Consider the following 18,961-nt stretch of genomic DNA (forward strand, 5'->3'; position numbering starts at 1 on the left):
TCTCTTGTGGAGGCTGAACAGATTCAGGTCCCGTGCCGCGTAGAGGGGGAGGATCACCTCTTTGGACCTGCTCGAGATGCATCTGTGGATGCATGACAAGGTGTGGTTGGCCTTCTCGACTGCCTCCCCACACTCCCAGTCCATGTTCATCTTGGAGTCAATGATGACTCCAAGATCCTTTTCCGGCTCTGTGCTGACAAGAAGGGAGTTCCCCGACCTGTAGGTATGGTGCTGGTTGTTCCTCCCCAGATGCATCACTTTGCACTTGTCGGTGTTGAATCCCATCCTATTCTCATCCGCCCACCCTTGTAACCTGTCTAGGTCTGATTGTAGCCTGTTGCTTCCTTCTAGCATGCCCACATCTTAGTGTCATCAGCAAATTTGAACAGGGTGCTTTTTACCCCCTTGTCCAAGTCACTGGTTGTAGGATGTAAGCTCAAAGCTTCTCTTTTGAAGCAGGCTTTTTCTCAAAGGCATGTCTGAGCAGCTGAGAAATCTGTGGTTCTCTCTTGAGGATGAGGGTACCTGAGGATTTCAGGGATTCAGTAATTTTGGTGAATGTGGCTTATATCCAGACCCAACCTCTTGCTGCATAACTTTACAACCCTACTATATCTCCCCCCACATCAAGATGCTTGTTAAGGTAACCTGTGGCAAATGTACTGTGGTTCATACAGCTCAGGGGTTACTGAAGTCTTTCTCTTTCTTTCTCTTTTGTCTGCACGTGGAAGTAGTATTGCTTCCTCCTTTGTCAAAATATGGGAAAATGACTTCTTTATTTTTTTTCCTTGTGATAAGTGTTCAAGTATTGTTTGCTGCATCAGCATAGTCTGGGTCTTGGGAAGGGAAGTTTTGGGGACAGATCTTAGTAGTGGGTTGAGGCAATATGCAAGGGACATTTCACTCCACTGGGCACCAGGTGCCTTTGCAAAAGCAGCTTCTCCCAGCAACTGCTGGAGCTCGTCTGTGTGGGGCATCGTGGCACTGAGGCAGCAGTGTGTCTTAGGACTCCAAAAGTGCCTGGCACTACTATCTGCACAAGGGTGCACCCTACCCGCCCAGGGCAGCAGCACAGGCTGTGTGGAGTGTGGGACTGCAGGTAGGAGCCATGGCATGCATGGGAATAAAGTAGTCACTGCCTTCCTCATCGAGGACAAGCAGGTAGGAGGGGAGGCATAATGCAAAACAAACAAACAAAAAAGAACGGTTTATTTACGTCAGTAGTTTAAAATGTCTTGCACTGTTACTGAATATCGGTTATTGGATTGGCATCAGTCAGTATGATTGGTTAATCATCAGCTATTGGTATAGACCAAGAAAATCTTTATCGGTACACCCCTACTAAATAAATTTAACTCCATCTGTGAAACACGGTTCAAACCTGTGCCAGTCCGACTTCGTACTTTTTAAAAGAGAGGTGTTTTGATGCGCGTGGTATCTCAGATCCAGCACTTCACTTTAGGCAGGACCAGTTTTGTTGTAGACACTGTAGGAGAACAGGCCCACAGAGCTATTATCCCTCATTTGGGTCTCTAAGTGCTCCTTTGATTGAAAGGCATCACAAGGTTGAGACTTGTCTTGGAGAAGCTTCCTGTTTTCTTTGAGGCGTGATGTGACTAACACCAAGGTTTGGGAAGCAGTTTGGCTTTTGAAATGGTGACTTCCTGTATGAAGTGTCAGTTGCACCTGAGTATTTGTAAATTCAGGCCTTTAACTTCTTAACCTGTTTGAGGGAAAGGCTCAGACAGACCTTGTTAGACTGGAAAGGGTCAACTGTTAAAAATTCCCTGAACTTAACCAACTAAAATTGTTCAACTTGGCAGTGCCTGATAGCAAATGATCTCATATGTTTTGCTTGATGTAATCGGAGGGAACTGATACCAGATTGCCAGAAGGAGTGAATTAACAAGACTTGCTTTAAGAGTGCAATAACAAGGTGGTTAACTAACTGGGAGGATCAGGAGTTAGCCAGCAAAAAGGAGTGAGCAGAACCAAAGGTCTGTGTTGGATTTGGAACAAGATAGTACTGAGATGTGCTTATTTGGAATGTTGGTGCATATATACTCTGTATTTGATTCCTTAATAACAAGAATATGCCTATTTGTGGCTTTCTGTGTTTGGATCAAGTTATGAATAATAAAATCAAGTTATGAAATACCTGATTTACATAAAGAACTTTGAAACTCATATATGCAACTCAGTTAGAATAATAGAAAATTAGGGTTGGAAGGGACCTCAGCAGGTCATTTGGTTCAACCTCCTGCTCAAAGCAGGACCATCCCCAACTAGATCATCCCAGCCAAAGCATTTTTCTAGCTAGATCTTAAGCCTCCAAGGATGGACCTTCCACCACTCTCTGGGTAACCTGTTCCCATGCTTTACTACCCTCCTAGTGAGAACATTCTTCCTGATATCTAACCTAAACTTCCCTTGCTGCAGCTTGAGAATTGCCTCTTGTTCTGTCATCTGCCACCACTGAGAACAGTCTGGCTCCATCCTCTTTCGAACCCCCCTTCAGGTAGTTGAAGGCTGCTATTAAATCCCCTCTCAGTCTTCTCTTCTCCAGACTAAATAAGCTCAGTTTCCTCAGCTGCTCCTTGTAATTCATGTCCCCCAGCCCCCTCACCATTTTTGCTGCCCCCTGCTTGACTCTTTCTAATTTGTCCACATACTTCCTGTAGTGAGGGGCCCAAAACTAAATACAGTACTCCAGGAGTGACCTCACTAGTGCTAAATAAAGGGGAATAATCATCACTCCTCTTGACCTGCTGGCAACACACCTACCAATGCAGTCCAGTATGCTGTTAGCCATGTTGGCAACAAGGGTGCACTGTTGACTCGTATTCAGTTTATTGTCCACTGTAACCCCCAGGTCCTTTTCTAAAGTGGTGCTGCCCAGCCTGTACTGGTGCATGGGATTGTTCTCTCCTAAGTGCAGAACTTTGCAATTGTCCTTGTTGAACCTCATGAGATTTCTTTTGGCTCAATCCTCCAATTTGTCTAGGTCCCTCTGGATCCTAGCCTTACCCTCCAGTGTATTTACTACTCCCCGCAGCATGGTGTCATCTGCAAACTTGCTGAGGGTGCGCTGTATGCCACCTTTCAGGTCATAGATTCATAGACGTTAGGGGCTGGAAGGGACCTCATGAAATCATCAGGTACAGGCCCCCAGCATTTGGGTAGGAAAGGCTGCTGCAGTCAGATGAAGACATTGAATGGAGTCGGCCCCAGGACCAACCCCTGGGGCACTCCACTTGATACTGGCTGCCAACTAGACATCGAGCTATTGATCATTACCCTCAGAGTGTAGTGCTCTTGCCAGATCTCTGTCCACCTTACAGTGCATTTATCCAGCCCATATTTCCTTAGCTTGCCTGCAAGAAAGTGGTGGGAGTCTGTATCAAAGCCTTGCTAAAATTGAGGTACACCACATCCCTGTGTCCACAGAGCCAGTCACCTAGTCATAAAAGGCAATCCCATTGGTCAGGCATGACTTGGTATTGGTGAATCCATGCTAATGGATTCCTAATCTGCCCTTTTCCAATCATCCGGGATATCTCCTGATGGCCATGAGTTCTCAAAGATGATGGCCAGTGGCTCTGCAGTTGCATCAACCAACTTCCGCAGCACTGTCTTGTGTATCCCCTCTGATCTCATGGACTTGTACATGTCCAGCTTTTCTAAGTAGTCCCTAATCTGTTCTTTCACCACTGAGGGCTGCTCATCTTATCCCCAAACTGTGCTGCCAGGTACAGTAGTCTGGGAGCTGAACTTGCCTGTGAAGACTGAGGCAAAAAAGACATTGAGCATTTCAGCCTCTTCTGCATCCTCTGTCACAAGGTTTCCTCCCCCATAGTAAGGGACCCACACTTTCCCTGATCCTCCTCTTGCTACTGACATATTTGTAGAAACCCTTCACATCCCTTGCTAGCTGCGACTCCAATTATGCTTTGGCCTTCCTGATTTCAACCGTACATGCCTGAGCAATACTTTTATATTCCTCCCTAGTTATTTGTCCAAGTTTCCACTTCTTATGTTTCCTTTGTGTGATTTCTTTTACTTGAAGAGTTCACTGATAAGCCAAACTGGTCTTCTGCCATACTTGCTAGTCTTACTGCACATCAGGATGGTTTGTTCCTGCATTGTCAGTAAGGCTTCTTTAAAGCACAGCCAGCTCTCCTGGACTCATCTCCCTCAGTCTGGCTTCCCAGGGAATCCTGCCCATGAGTTTACTGAGTGAGTTTAAATCTGCTTTTCTGAAGTCCAGGGTCTTTACACAGCTGCTGCCCATCCTTCCTTTCCTCAGGATCCTGAACTCAATCATCTCATGGTCACTGCTGCCCAAGTTGCCATCCGCTACCACATTCCCCACCAGTTCTTCCCTGTTTGTGAGCATCAGGTCAAGAAGAGCATGTTATATGTTATGCTCCAGTACCAGAATTTGTTCTCTCACAGTACCTGTAGGCCAGGGGCAGGCAATTATTTTGGGCAGAGGGCCACTTACGCAGTTTTGGCAAGCCATTGAGGGCCACATGACAGGCAGCCCAGAGCAGATAAAAAATTTAGAAAATGAATATTTAGGGGCCCCATGGGCCGGATAGAATGGCCTGGTGGGCTGCATCTGGCCCCTGGGCTGCATTTTACCCACCTCTGCTATAGGCTGTTGTGGTGACAATTGTGACTTGTGTTTTGTGTGATCAAACAGGGGGCCAGGAGGAGGTTGTGTTGAGTGCAGCAGTTTCCACTGAGGTTAAGAGAAGAGTCTTTGTCAACCTACTGACATTGACCCTAGTCCTCCCTGCTGCTGCCTTTATCTCTGTCAAATTGCAACAGAAACCTGTAGGTAGCAACAGTGCTGTCTTCTTTCTTTGCTGCTTGTAAAATCATCAAGCCAGCAGCAACAATTGAATTGGGTAGTGGATTTACTCGGAGGAGGAGGGCCTAAGATTGATCTCTCTAGGAGCAGTAAAAAAAAAAAGAAAGGGGGGTTTTGTAACCTTGAGAGTAGGCAAGTGGCTCTGGAGGGAGAGCAGAGAGTTTTTTTGCTTCTGGAGAAGGAAGGTGGGAAGAAGTTCACCATTCATGCAAACCACGTAGACTAGAAACTCAGCTTCAACACAGCCTAGGGCAGGTTTCAGGGTTGACTGTCAGGATGGTCTTGCCAGTGGGAGAATGCCATGTTGATACTAAGTGCTGCTTCTGGATCTCTTTTATTTATAGCTTGCTGTGACTGGCGGATGTTGAGCCCTGAGGAAAGGGAAATGCTTTGAGCAGATGTTGTAAAAGTTCTGTCTAGTTATGAAATCCATATGGAGAGACGTTATTTTTTTTCTTGGTTTTGGTGGTCTCATAATTGCTTATGTTACAAAACACCAGGCTCTCTTCTTAGAACATGTTGCCAGCAGCGAGACTGGAAATTGAAGCTCTTGTTTTAAAGTTGCCACTTTAAGAACATAATTGACACTTCATGCAGGGTGTCAAATCTGGGCTCTTCCTATGAGTTTCCAGGGTGTCCAAGCAAAAAGAACCATTTTCATTGGAATTGGTGCAAGAGGAGAACTAGGCTGGATACACTTATTATGGAAGTAGTCTCACAGAGCTGCAACATGCGTGTTTAGTGAGTGAAGCACTCATAGGAAAGAAGAGCAGCTTATGGTTTTCCACTGTCTTTGTTTTCAGCCATGTCTGAGGTTGGTGGTTTAGATTTCAGTTTTCTGGTATGCTGGGATTATTAGCATGTGCGATTTCTCACTAAAGCTGGCACAGAGATGTTCTAAGATTCTGTGATTTCTTAAATACCTCTGCCATGTTAAACACTTTGTGTGCCAGAATTATTTGAACTGTTAAATATTTTTGCTTCAATTTTAGCTTTAACCAGCTGTGAGGAATTAAAAAACTTTAGAGCAATGCTTGGGCTGAGGTGGTCTTTTCCACATCCTCTACAGAAAGGATAGCCAGCAAAGGAAACCTTGTACTTGCATTGGCTGGGAATCAAAGCTGAGCCTCCCGTGTGGCAGGCGAGAAGTCTACCACTGAACCACCAATGCTCCAGCTGTTGAATTTTTGCAAACATCTCCATAAATCCTTGGCTGGCAGGCTTCTCTTTTGGCGACTGTTTTGAGTCTGTTTCTGCAGTGATGTTGACACCTCCAACAGCAGTGGGGAAGGAATGAGTACATGGGAAGGGAGGAGAAGCAGAAAGAGATGTCCCTTTAGGGTTAATCTGATGTCTGTGAAATAAATAATGTAGCTGTTCAGGCAATTGTAGAATTGAGGCTTTGGTGGTGGTTTGTCATTCATGGTCATCAGTGTGTCAGAATAACTTTGTTTCAAATGAACTCTCTGGTTATTGCCAAAAAGCTCAGGGTAGTGGGGTCTGAAAAGTGTTTCTTGAGGAGGAAGGGATACTGATATGTGAAATCTTTGTCTGATTCAGTGGTGGTCAGCCTTCTGACCCAGTGGGCCAGATGAGTGGTGTGGGGCCAGTCTGCATGCTAGGACTGAAGCCCTACACTGTTGCTGCTTCTGCCTGGCCCTGTGCAATGAGATTGGGGCACGTGGTGCCCTGCACGCTTGATCTAACATGCAGGCCACAGCCACAGGGCTCTCCACAAAACGGGGAGCCGAGTGGGCCGGATCTGTCCCATGGGCCAGAGCTTGTGCACCCCTGCTCTGGTTCCAAGAACTTGTGATATTGCTGTCCAGAATAAATGACAAGTTATCAGGCACAGAACACAAAAAATCATTTTGAAAATATGGGTCAAGAAGTATCTCATAAAACTTTATATTGGCCAGATGTGCTGTGCCTTTCCTCTTTATTACTCTCATATTCTCTTCTGAGTCCTTTTCAGTATCGAAAAGTGTTTGTCTTTGAGCTGCAGTGCTGCCACCTGCACCTCCTCCTGCCCCTTGGTGCTTCAGGACTAGGAAGGTTGAGTAGAGCTGTCTAAACTCACATATGTTTCTTTTATGAGAGGGGAGGTTCACCTTGGCCTCTAAAATGAAACTCACCCCCTGAACCTTGCTCCAGATGGAGGTCTTTCTTGCATCAAGATGGCAGGGAGGAATAGCTCCTGATGGCAGTGCAGCTCATGTTGGCAAAAGACTCTAAAGCGTGCAGCTGCTGTAGCAGTGAGGAATGCAACGCTTCCATATCTTTGCTTTAAATTGCCATGGCTCAGCTTTGTTGCATGCAGACCTGGCTTCTGCCCTGGAAGCAGCCTCCTCAGTCATCAGCAGAGACCTACTCTCCAGACATGGCTGTCTCCTTCAGTAAAGCCTCCTGCAGGATGGAAGGTATAGGCAGGTGCCTCAAAGAGGGGCAAAGAATCTTCCCTAGGTGCAGTCACTAGGTGCTGCTGTGCCGATAGTAAAATGGAGTGTACTTTGGAGAGCAAGAATCCCATCACGTACTTGCTTGTTCTGCTATGGTCTGTGCAGGGAGGGCACATTAGACCCAGACCATCCTCATCTCTGCTTACCCCAGTCCACCTGTGTTTGACTGTGAGACCTGTGGACTCCAGTGTCTATTTCTCTCCACTCTGCAGCTTTCAGATACAAGTGCCAGCCTTCAGGTACTTGTGCTTGAAGGAAGCACCCACTTAAAATACTTCATCTTTATGTATCAACTCTTACATTAAAAGAGCAGTTTTTTTAGCTTTTCACATCTATTTAACATCCAGTTAACCACCACCTGACACCAGCAAAATCTGTCCCTGGCAAGTGGAATTTATGCTAATCTTGTCCTAATTAGGCAAATCATTTCATTAGTCATAATTAGGCTAAGCAGTCACATTCCCCTCTAGCAAGCAACTTGGTTCATCCAAAGTGGAACTGCACATCTATAGAATAGACTTCAGAACTTGTGTAGAGGGCCCTTCTTCCCCGGACAGTCTGGAATTGATGCACACACTGGGCTGAACTGAGCACAGGACTAGTCTGAGTGTTTGAAGAGACTTTTTGCGGTGACCATGGGACAGATACCCCATAACTTGAAAAACCACATAAACTCTTAAACCAGTGCTCAAAAAGGCAGGACTCCTTTGCTTTAAGGCAGTGCTTTTCAACTGGTGTGCCACAACACACTGAAGAGCTCTCTGGTGTGCTGTGAGAATTTTGGAGTAATGAGAAGAAAGTTCTCCAGCCATCTAGCACTAACAAATAAACTGCATTGATGCGATATTTGTAGAAGACTCGCTCGTGTTGGTTGTGGGGGGTGCGCAGTTCACAAGCCTCTGGATATATGCCGTGGGATTTTGCTGGGCAATGAGCTCGTAAATATGGAGATGGGGAATGCCTTAACAGGTGTGCCGCAGAAAAATTGTATTGATGTAAGTGTGCCTTGGGCTGGAAAAGGTTGGGAAACATTGCTTTAAGGGGTTATCCAAGAAAGCTCTGAATGGAGGTGGATTTCATTACAAAGGCAAACACTTGGGCCTAGCTTGGGCTGATGGCTTGTGAGTGGGATGAACTACTTTTATCCTGGTGCTCAGGCTACATAGACTCTGCTTTCATCTCTGGTACACTGTCTGCAGTGGGTGTCTTTTCACATTGATAAATGTTGAACCCCTGTTTCTAAGACCCTCCTGCTCTGGCAGTAAAATGCTGAAACAAAACTTCTACAGAGACTGCAGCTTCTAATAAAACTGGAGAGCTGCTGGCTTCCCTTTGGGTTTATAATGAAGGAACCTTCAGGCCAGGTCACAGGGGTGAGGGCCTGGCCCAGGGTGAGCTCCTACTCGTGATCTCAGTCCAGTTCTCAGCCTTCCTGAAGGCTATTGCAAAGCAGGCAGGGAGTGTGGGAGCTGAGTGCTCACAGGGAGCTGTGTGCACATGAATGTTCTTTTGGGGTCAGAACTGCCAATGTTTGGGGTTTGATTTTTCAGCTGAGCACTTTGCTGTTGATACTCAGCAGGCTAGATGCAATGATCTGTCCTTGGAGGGCTCAAGGATGACTGCAGAGTTGTTAACAGCAGTTTGAAGCTTGCAGGATGCATTGGATTTTAGGGGTCGTTAGAACAGTGGTTCTCAAGCAGGTTTCCATGGTACCCTGGGGTGCCACAAGATCCTTTCAGGGGTGCTGCAGCAGTGACAGCATCTCAGCTGAGACCACTGAGGTATAAGCCAAGGCAGAATGCCAGGGTGCTGTTAAGTTCAGGAAAATTATCATGTGGTGCCTTTTATCTAAAAAGGAGGTGAATCATCACTCTAGAGAGCTGGGTGTAGAGGGAGATGCTCTGGATGTGAAGGCCTGGATGAGGAGATGAGGTTTGTTTCTAGGAATGTTCCTCCCCCATAGAGGCGAGGCCTTGGGCTGACTTTCCATGCTGTTGGTTCAGGGTCATCCATGGCAAAACACTTGCCTGCTTTATGACAGGATTGAAATGGCACAGGGTGGGTAAAAAGAGAAATGGAGCTGAGGAGCTGGCAGTTAATTGTTTAGCTCCCTGCTTTGTTGGTAACTATAGGCTTTCACTTCCTGGTTCAAGTGAAACTCTTTGTAATGAAAGTTCCTTGTCCTGCCTACACTTCTTGGGGTGGTTTGTGGCATATGCTACTCAGTACATGAGTCTCTGGCTTGTACTGCTGAACTCTGTGCCATGTTCTGTGGGAGCAAGGATGCCAGCCGAGCACTCTGAGTTGGGTTGGGGGCCCTTCTGTCCTACAGAACCTGAAGCTTTTCACTCTCCTCAGGTTAGTACGGGAGTTCGTGGCTCAGAGCAACACGACCCAGATCAAGCATGTGATCCAGATCTTGTCACAGGAGTTTGCACTTTCACAGCACCCTCACAGCAGGAAAGGGGGACTCATCGGCCTGGCAGCCTGCTCCATCGCCCTTGGCAAGGTAGGTGTCTGATTCCTAGACTGTGCTTGTCACCATAGGATGCGAGCGCCTGCTTCCTATGAGCCAACTTGGTGGAGAGTGCTTGGATCAGTGACTTCAGTTCCCACGAAGAGGCCACTGAAGCACTAATGCTTACCCTCATGAGAAGGATCAGTGCCTCCTAGCCCTGTTCTGCTTAACTGAAACAGTCTTAACTCCAGCTGCTAAATCTTAGCTGCAGGAAAAAGAATTAAAAATTAACCCTGGTGCTACGCTGAGAATAGAGATGAGCAGGGGTATAATGAACTAGGCTAATGAGACTGAAGTCTGTCCATGTTTAAACAGTCAGCAGAAGTTAATCTTCTTATGAGATGCTCAAGGCCAAAGTCTTTAAGTATGCCAAATGCTTGAGAGGGAGCACTGGTTCTGGGTGCTTAGTAGATAACCTGGCACTGTCTTGGCACTCAAGGATGCTGCAGGGGGAAGTCATTTTCATCTTTATATGCTTAGTGGAAAACATGGCCCTATGCTCTGCAGTGCCACAGCACATGGTACCTTATTTTAGCACAGATGGGATTTTTAACTAGACTGAAGTATGGTCATAATATAGCTCCATCCCGGTGAGAGGCCTAAAGCATTCTGGGCCTCAGTTGTTTTTACAGAGACCCCCCTATATAAACTCAGTTTTAGACAGCCTTTTGCAGCATCTACCACACATGCCTGTCTATCTGGCTGAGACCCTCCTGTGACATTTGGCTACAAAGCAAAACTAGCTGATCTGAAATGAGGAGCTACTGTCAATTACTTCTTTCTTCACTTTCCCCTTGAAAGCACTGAGTAAAGCCTGCAGGACTGGGCCAGGAGCTGTTTGGTGAAGCAGCAGTTTTGAGCATAAAGAGCCAGATCCACACTCTGAAGTCACAGCAGCCTTTTAATGGGTTGTATGTTTAAATATTGAGGATGACTGGGTGGGAGAGCTGGGGAGTAGAGGGGAGGCACCCCTAGACTGTGTCTATAGCATTTTGTTTATTATCCACTTGTGCCACTGTCAGAGACAGGATAATGGGCTAGATGGACCATTGGTCTGACCCAGGATGGCACTTCTCAAAGCATTTCACTCCATACAGTAGCACACTACACTCTATTAACAAGCATCCCTGTTTGCAATGACATGCAGGTGGATTTTAATTCTTTTAATTTCCCTTTACTGAGACAGTGAATCATTATAATCAGCTAAACCTATTGGATGCACTGGAAAGGAGTTCTTGCTATGTTAGTTCTGAGGCAAATTTTTTAGGGACCCCACGGGATGGCTAGAATACCCTGGTGGGCCACATCTGGCCAGTGGGCTGTATTTTTCCTGCCCCTGGTGTATGGGGTGCCTTCCCCCCTCATAGCACACAGCCCCTGCTGCTGGTGGGAGCTGCAGGCAGGAGGCCCTTGGGGCGCTCCCAGCCCATTGTAGGCAGAGCCCCCCCTGGGGTGCATGGCTCCAACTGAATCTCAAGAGCTGCATATGGTGGCACAGAGCTGGCCCGGCCCAGCCCAGCCCACTGGCACGCACCTTTGAACCAGACTGGGCTGGATCTGTGCCAGCACATGGGGCTCCTGACACTGCAGGCAAGAGCTGTGTGCTATCGGGCTAGCTCTGTGCCTCCATGTGAGCTTCTAACACCAGCAGGAAGCTGCATATGGAGGCAGAGAGCCTGCCCGGCCCAATGGAGTGCAACTCCCCTCAGCTCCCGGACTGCGTGCCATTGGGCTGGGCAGGCTCCTTGCCTCCACATGTGGCTTCCTACTGCAGTGCTAGACACTCTCTGTGGAGATATGGAGCCTGCCTGGCCCAATAGCACATGGCCCCCACCTGCACTGCCAGGAGCCCCATGTGCTGGCACAGAGCCAGCATGGTCTGGTTTGAAGGCACACGCTAGTGGGCTGGGCCACCTGGCTCTGCCACCATATGCAGCTCCTTGGATTCAACTGGAGCTATGCACACCCAGGGACCCCTGCTTGCAGCGGGCCAGGAGCGCCCCAAGAGCCTGCTCCTGCTGCTGCTTCCGCCACCAGCAGGAACTGCATTGGGGGTGCAGGGATGCGGCTGCCCCTTCCCCTCTCTCCCCCCCCAAATATATGAGAGTAAGACTTCATTTTAAGATGCTATGTAATCAAGCCTGCCTGAGAATCGCTTGAAAAACACTGCAGAAGACTTAACTTCAGTAGGAATGTTTACTCTGTTGAATGTTTACCCTATTGGCAAGACTGTATGTACTGGTATGAAGGGTCTTTCGATGGGAACTTGTTTCTGACTCGGCTGCATTGGCCTTTATGGCACACACTAGTCATTCCCAGGTGTCTTCAGAAAGTGGCACAAGTCATTTTCACGGGGTGGGTGGGAATCTCTTGGGGAGGATGAATGGAAGGAAATAGTTTTCATTATGACATGTACCATCAGCTTTTTTGGAGATGTTTAGAGAGAATTTGACTAAAATAAATGAAAATTACTTCAGAAATTACTTGCGAATCTCATGACCCTGGGCCCCCAGTACTTGCAGTAGATGCCTTCTCAAAATGATCTCTCTGCTTGGTCAGACATGGCATCTATATGGGAGCGATGGTCAGATATACCAGTAGGGTAACATCAGGGGGCTGGTTACTCAGAACCCAGTGTGGCACAAAGGCCAACATGTGGAACAGTATTTCCCTCAACCTAGCTTTACATTTGGTTTGAATTACAAGTGGAGCTAGTTGTTTGATCTCCCCTGAACTCAAAATTGGATTTCAACTATGTGGTCTCCTCTGATGGAGCCAGTATCTCTTGAAGTCTCTCTCTTCAGGAATTACCCTGTTTATGTTCTGAAGACATCTCAAGCCTTTGTCTGTTCATGGATTGTTTCCAAGTGTGCTGTTTAAAGGCAGTTGTAAGGATGGCAACATCCTTATTTGGAGGCCAAAGTGACATGCAATCAGTTCAAGAGATGTAGCAAAGGTTTCCTGTGTTGGAGGCTCACAGATTGTAGCCAATCAAAGGCTTTCACAGGACTAAATCTGATGGCACTCTCTGAACTGTAAATCATAGTAATGTAAGTTTGGGCCAGGCTGTGTCATCTACATGCACCTGGAAGAGCTGCTAGCTGAAGCATGTTTACCTTTTATCATGTTTGTGCCATGATGGACCACAAAAAGCCTACCTCTTCCAGCTGTCTGCGAGCACTGGCTCTGAGACCCTCTCTTGTCTTGCCCCCAGGACTCTGGGTTGTACTTGAAGGAGCTGATAGAGCCAGTGCTGACGTGCTTCAATGATGCTGACAGCCGTTTGCGGTATTACGCCTGTGAGGCCCTGTACAACATTGTCAAGGTGGCCCGGGGCTCTGTCCTGCCTCACTTCAATGTGCTGTTTGATGGCCTAAGCAAGGTAAGAAGCTTTGTCAATGTGCCTCCTCCCCACCCCAACTGAGAGTAGCTTCAGGTGAGTACAGTTAGCAGGAACATCTGCAGGCCTATGGTTCTTATAAGATGACATCTTCTCATGCCTGGGGGGCCTTTCACTCGAGCTCTGTCCACTTGCATGTGTCTCTCTTCAGTTGGTTCCTGCAGACTCATTCATCTTCTAGACTGAAATGAAGCTGCCAACAAGTGACTAAGCTGAGCAATCATTGCAGGCATCTGATATTTGTTCTTTGCCATTTGGCTTTTCCATAGCTATCTGGGACATGATGGCAGCACAGCCCAAGTGCACAATGTGTATGTGTCTTCCCTAGAGCCCACATTGACTTGACTCTCTCGTTTTTGTGAATTGCAGCTTGCTGCCGATCCAGACCCAAATGTAAAGAGTGGCTCGGAACTACTGGACCGGTTGCTGAAGGTACTGTTAGCTGATTACCTTGGGGGTCTTTTCGGAGGCCTTTTGTGGAGTGGGAGGGTGTGTTGTTTTATATATATTTGGGTGGGTCTGCATTGCAAAATACACTTTTTGTGTACTTATGCTTGCCCAGCCTGCCTGTGAGGACCTGCATTGCTGACTTGACTCACCCCTTACCTGTATAGGTGCATCTTGCTAAGGATGCATCATTTCTGTGAGGCTGTATCAGCTGGTGCTGCCATGTGACTGTTGCCAGACTTGCTGTAAGCCATCCCAAGCTTTTTGCAAAGGGTGGCATGTACATTGCGTACATAAATCCTGGACCCTTCCTGTTTGGCTGGGGCTCTCTGGGAGAGCTTCCTGGTGCTAAAATTTCTAATGTCTGAGGAGCATGTTGCTGGGTTTTTGGTTTTGGCCATGTTGGTCTAAGGACATAGGCAGGCAAGGTTCTTTGAGTAGATGTGATATATTTTCTATTAGATCAACTGAGTAGTTGGAAAAAAGTTCTTGGTCAGCTTTCGGGCGCAGTCACGCTTCTTTAGGCACAGGGAGTCTCCGCTGTTCTGAGACTCCAAGGAATGAAAGAAGCTAAAAGTGAAGAGAAGCCCTGCTTTCACTTTCTCCTCCTTCCCTGTTCTATCTTGTTTTTCTTGTTTAGATTCACACTGACACCCTGTCACACTTTTAGCTTCTCTCATTCCTTGGAGTCTCAGAACAGCAGAGACTTCCTGTGCCTGAAGAAGGGTAACTGCACAAAAAAGTTTGCTAAGATCTTTTTTCCAACTGCTCAGTTGGTCTAATAAAAAAAAAAATAATCACATCTACTCAAAGAATCTTGCCTAAGGAACATGTGAATGGTTTGAAGGAGTAGCTGACTTGAACACAGTGATAGGCGAGTGGTCATTAAATGCTTCTTGGTGGGCTTGGCCCCACAATAGAATGCCCAGGCCAGGTTTGGCAGGATCATGAAGCTGTTTCCCCTCCAAGATGCAGAGTGATATCTCTCCCTCTTTCACTTCTCTCCTGTTGGCTCCTTAGGTAGGTAAGTGAATGTGCTGTCTCTGAAGAGCAGAGCAGTCCTCTCTTGTAAGAGCCTTTCATTCTAGTTCCTGCTCTATGTGCAATGTAATTGTTGTCTTGCAAGCCTCCAGCCACTCCCAGTTCTTCCTCCTCACTCCTCTGGGTAAATGGATCTTTGCCAGCCCCCTGCTCTGCTGCCAAATGCCAGCTCAGCACCTGTACTCTGTCCTGTGAACAGCAAGATACAGAGGTTCCTTCAGAGCTACCTACTTTGTGAGGAGTCTGTCCATACTCATGCATTCTCCTTTGCAGTGTCAGGGGAAGGTGCCAAGGGATTCACTGCCGAAGGAGGGCATAGTCAGGTACTTCAGAAGAACTTAAAAAGAACCTGGTAATGGTATGGCCATCAACACCTAGTTACATAGAAGGCTGGTTCTGTCACATGCTGTTGGCATATTTGCTGATCAGTGCCTGCACAAATAAATCTCTTCTGTTTAGTATTGCATCATTGGACTGGTTCGTTATGAAAGAAAGTCTGTCTTTTTCTGCAGTACCAGGTATCAGCCACTGTCAACTGAACGTCTAGTAGATTGTGTCTTGATTCACAGCTGTCCAACTTTTGGACTGTGAAGGGCTGCATGTCCTCTAGGCCACAGTCCCCAGGCCACATGCTGCACAAAGCCACACACAGTGGGAGTGACCCTTCTGGTTTCTACCCGACCTCCAGCAGCCCAGGCAGCCTGGCTCTCAAAAGAGAGGTGAGAAGTAGCCTCCTGAATTCAGGAGTGAGAGCCCAGAGCTCCCGGACTGTCATCACACCTGGAACATTAACCCCAGGTGGGCCACCAGTTGGACAGCCCTATCCTAATTGATCAGTCAGTGTTCCTTTGGCCTGAGGGCCAACTGCTGTGAGATCTTGCCTGTTCCTGGCACTGGATAATTTGCTGGTGGCTTGTTGATTTCTCAAATATCCTCTTAATCCCCCTCTTCCTACACTGGAGGCTGGGGCTAGCTGCTGATAGTGCTTCTATAGGCTGAGTGCTGGCATGTGCTGTCTTAACATCTAGCAATTCTGTTGACTTTGTAGGACATTGTGACTGAGAGTAACAAGTTTGATCTGGTGAGCTTCATTCCCCTGCTGCGGGAGCGGATTTATTCAAACAACCAATATGCACGGCAGTTCATCATATCCTGGGTAGGTACATGTGGCATAACGCTTGTGCCAGCTTCTCTGCTGCCAGGGCTCAATCAAGTGCATAGGTTGCTATATCTTAGGGCTGTCAACCTCTCAGCTGCCCTCAGGTTATCATGGAAATTCTCACACAGACCCTGGCAGCTCTGGTTACATATAGCTGGAGTTTTAGTTTGTAGTATGCCTATCATCCAAGTATCTATGCCAGTGGTCCAACCTTTTTGGATGCAAGGTACCCCACACTGGACTCAAGGTACCCCTCCATAACTTGAGTGGCATCCAATTTCAAATACAAATTTATGTATTTCAGTGCTTACTTCCTTACACAGAGTTTCAGCAGTAAGGCTGGAAAATTGTCCAGACAGACAGAAGCCTTAGCCTGACTTATCTGCTTATCTCCTCACACCTTGCAGCACCCTTCAAAGGATCTGGTGGTATCCAGGGTGCCCTGGCACCCTGGTTGAGAATCTCTGATCTAGGCACCTGTCAGGAACTGGCAGTTAAGATGCACAGCCTTTGTGTGCGCAGATGAATAAATTAACTTGAACTACTTGCAAACCAGCAATTCCTCCAGCCCTGCTCATCCTTTTATGTTGAGTCATTGGGTGTTTCCTGCAGTTGGCCATGGAGGCTGTGTAATTGTTCCCCAGTCCCCTTACTAATTGCATATAGAATTGTGGAAGGAAGATAGTTAGCATTTTGCCCAAGAGGTCTGTACGCTCAGAGTAACAGAACTTAACAGGCCTTTCAGTGCCTTCGGGTTAGGCAAGTGTCCCACTGTTAATAGGGGAAGGTTTGTGGAGGGCCTAGGATTTGGTAGCACTTGGGCTTGGAGCCAGAGCATTTTCAACTGCTGATTTGGTTGCCTAGTGCACTAAGCAACCACCGCGTTGCTCTGAGGCACATGTACTCTTCACATTGCCACTCACTGTAGTCCAGGTTTACGTACCCCTCCCCTTCTCACTAAATAGGCATGCGTTGATTGGTTTATTTAGCTTCTAGTCTTCCCTGCGGCTCTCAAGGACTTTTTCTTTGTCTGTCTTGATTCTTCTCTGAGTTAGATCCTAGTGCTAGAGTCTGTACCTGACATCAATCTTCTGGATTACCTGCCAGAGATCCTGGATGGCCTCTTCCAGATCCTGGGAGACAACAGCAAAGAGATACGGAAAATGTGAGTCTAGAGGAGCAGCACTTGGGTGAATGGGCATCTCGTACCAAGCCCATGCTGAAATAAGCTGTGCTTTCCTGGGCTGGTGATGTCTGTTCAAGTGGATGCTACTTGACAAGGAGTCAGGTAGAGAAGTAGCTTGCTGAGATTCTCTCGTCTCCAGCTGGTACCTTTCTGGGTTTAGCATCTGGCAGTATGAGTTTGTCTACAGCTGTCTCCCTGCATACATCACTTGGTTGAGTGCTGATGTGTTGAAAAAGTTGTTGGAAATAAGATGCCCCATTATAGCATGGCATGACAACTACCAGTCATCATTCTGCAGGGGGAAACCAGAAGTGACCATTCTTATACCTACAGCATATGGGTGTCAGTTAATGCTTGAGAGAGCTGCCGATGCTTCAGCTAGAGGGGATGTAGTTGCTTTGTGTAGTTAATGTGAACTGTGGTGTGGCTGCTCTCACATGAGGAGTTCCTTCAAGCACAGATATCTCAAGTCAGCTCCAAAGAGAACCTGTAATGTAGTAAAATGAGCACACTGTTTGTCAGGATGAGTGCTTACCACTGCTAGTGCAGGGGACTGCTGTAGCTTGTCTGTCAGTGAGGCTTTACATGCGTGATGGGTGAAGCCTTTGCTCATTGATTTCAGGAGGTTGGCCCATGTAGTCCTCTGTTTTTGTAGAGCAAGATAACCTTTGAATGTCCTTTTTTCTTGCAGGTGTGAAGTGGCACTTGGGGAATTCCTTAAGGAGATCAAGAAGAATCCCTCCAGTGTCAAATTTGCAGAGATGGCCAATATTCTAGTGATTCACTGTCAGGCCTCTGGTGAGTGTGTGAAATGGAGCCTGGGAAATGGAATCAGTACTGCAACAAAACCTCTGATTCAAGACTAGAGTCTGTTAACACTTTAGAGACCTCTGTTTTGTTCTCCTTTCCAGTTTTCCTTCTACCAAAGAAGACTAAAAACCCAAGCAATAGCAAAACAGTGGGGCCGGGACATGACTTGCTCATGGTCTAGCACCAGGTCTTGCCTGGGAGGTAACATGTATTTTATAAAGGAAATGAGCTTTCTTATTAAAGGCTTAGAAATTCTCTTGTCCTGGGAATTTGCTGCCTTATGGAAATGACAGTGTCCTGTGGAAATGATTTGATTAAGACCAGAGGAGAATGGGTTTCACAGTGACACTGGAACCCATAGTTCAGTACTGTATGTGCCAGGTTCCATCTGTCTGCAAACTGAAATCCATGAGGGCTTGCCCATTTACTTCAGTAGGTGCAGGGTGCATCCCCAGCAGAGTCCTTTTGGAGCTGCTTCTTCACTGATTCAGTAATAGAACCTCATGATAATTCGTTCATCCATCTATTAGATTGAGGAGTACTACTTGTCTCAGTATGATACTTGGTGAATTGCATTGTTTCCATAGCCCCTTCCACCCAAGCATCAAGTAGTAGAGTGGCAGAAGCAGAAAAGCAGCCTGATATTGTGCTACGATAGCATCACAAACTTTTACTTCTCTGGAGGTGGCTGTTAACTGTTCCTGCAACAATCTGAGACTTTTCAAATTCAGATGCTGATCTCTTCTCTGGTGAGAAGTTCTGCTGCTTGTCCTATCAGGAGGATCTCATACTTGGCAAAATGCCTCTGCTCAAACAGGTTCTTCCTTGATTTATTAGACTGAAAGATTTTGAAGTCACATGCATGAAACCCTGCTGAGAGGTGTGAATTGGCAGGTGTCAGAAGGCTTCAAGCAATGCATATCTAAGCAAGTTGGTGTGACTTCCTGAGTGGGCTGCAGTTCTCCAGAGCCTTCCATGCTGTTACGCCTACACATTATTGCTGCTTACGCTGTTGCTGATCCATTACACTGGAAATGCAGTTCAACTACAGGCTGGAGAACTCCC

The 18,961-nt window shown here is 46.9% G+C and overlaps 1 protein-coding gene across 1 annotated transcript in view; it reads left to right on the plus strand.

Moving 5' to 3' along the window:
- Window positions 1-18,961, plus strand: part of VAC14 (Vac14, PIKFYVE complex component) — a 193,695-nt gene that overhangs the window by 2,919 nt on the left and 171,815 nt on the right. The window contains exons 2-7 of the mRNA XM_019535581.1: window positions 9,694-9,844; window positions 13,068-13,235; window positions 13,623-13,685; window positions 15,790-15,897; window positions 16,956-17,065; window positions 17,778-17,884. Coding sequence (XP_019391126.1) covers window positions 9,694-9,844; window positions 13,068-13,235; window positions 13,623-13,685; window positions 15,790-15,897; window positions 16,956-17,065; window positions 17,778-17,884 — 707 coding nt within the window. The remainder of the gene's footprint in view (window positions 1-9,693; window positions 9,845-13,067; window positions 13,236-13,622; window positions 13,686-15,789; window positions 15,898-16,955; window positions 17,066-17,777; window positions 17,885-18,961) is intronic.

This window comes from Crocodylus porosus, unplaced genomic scaffold, assembly GCF_001723895.1.
Source record: "Crocodylus porosus isolate Cpor-Errol unplaced genomic scaffold, CroPor_comp1, whole genome shotgun sequence".
Lineage (NCBI taxonomy): Eukaryota > Metazoa > Chordata > Crocodylia > Crocodylidae > Crocodylus > Crocodylus porosus.